Genomic DNA, 358 nt, shown 5'->3' with positions numbered 1-358 from the left:
CTGGGACCCCCTGTGCCAGCTGTCCCTGACCCCACTCTGGTGCCCTGGGGAGATGCAGCGATGAAGTGGGGGCTGGTGCAGGGGTGGTGGGGGGCACTGAGCAGCCAGCATGGGGTGCAGCAGCCCCCAGCCCCCATCTACCTCCAGCTCTGGTGCCCACCACCCCTTCCTGCGGCCGTCAGCCAAAGTAGGGGTTGTCGTGCTGGAAGTTGTAGTCAGGGCAGACCTTCTGGACCAGCTTGTAGTCGATGCTGAGGAAGGAGATGAAGATGCAGATGACCTTGAAGGGCTTGGCGCAGAGCCAGGCGGCGTGGCTCTGGGTGTGCTCGGTGAAGCACACCTTGGAGGGGTCGTACAG

At 64.0% G+C, this 358-nt stretch overlaps 1 protein-coding gene across 1 annotated transcript in view; it reads right to left on the bottom strand.

The window, feature by feature from the left end:
- Positions 1-178: 178 nt before the first annotated feature.
- LOC104530543 (neurexophilin-4-like) overlaps positions 179-358 on the bottom strand; it is a gene marked incomplete at its 5' end in the record, with an annotated part of 557 nt that continues 377 nt past the window's right edge. Inside the window, 1 exon segment of the mRNA XM_029086779.1 lies at positions 179-357. Within this exon segment, the coding sequence (XP_028942612.1) occupies positions 179-357 (179 nt within the window).

This window comes from Antrostomus carolinensis, unplaced genomic scaffold (assembly GCF_000700745.2).
Source record: "Antrostomus carolinensis isolate BGI_N321 unplaced genomic scaffold, ASM70074v2 scaffold49949, whole genome shotgun sequence".
Taxonomy (NCBI): Eukaryota; Metazoa; Chordata; class Aves; order Caprimulgiformes; family Caprimulgidae; genus Antrostomus; species Antrostomus carolinensis.
Note: the sequence above shows the minus strand (reverse complement) of the source record. Positions and strands in the feature narration are given on the sequence as shown.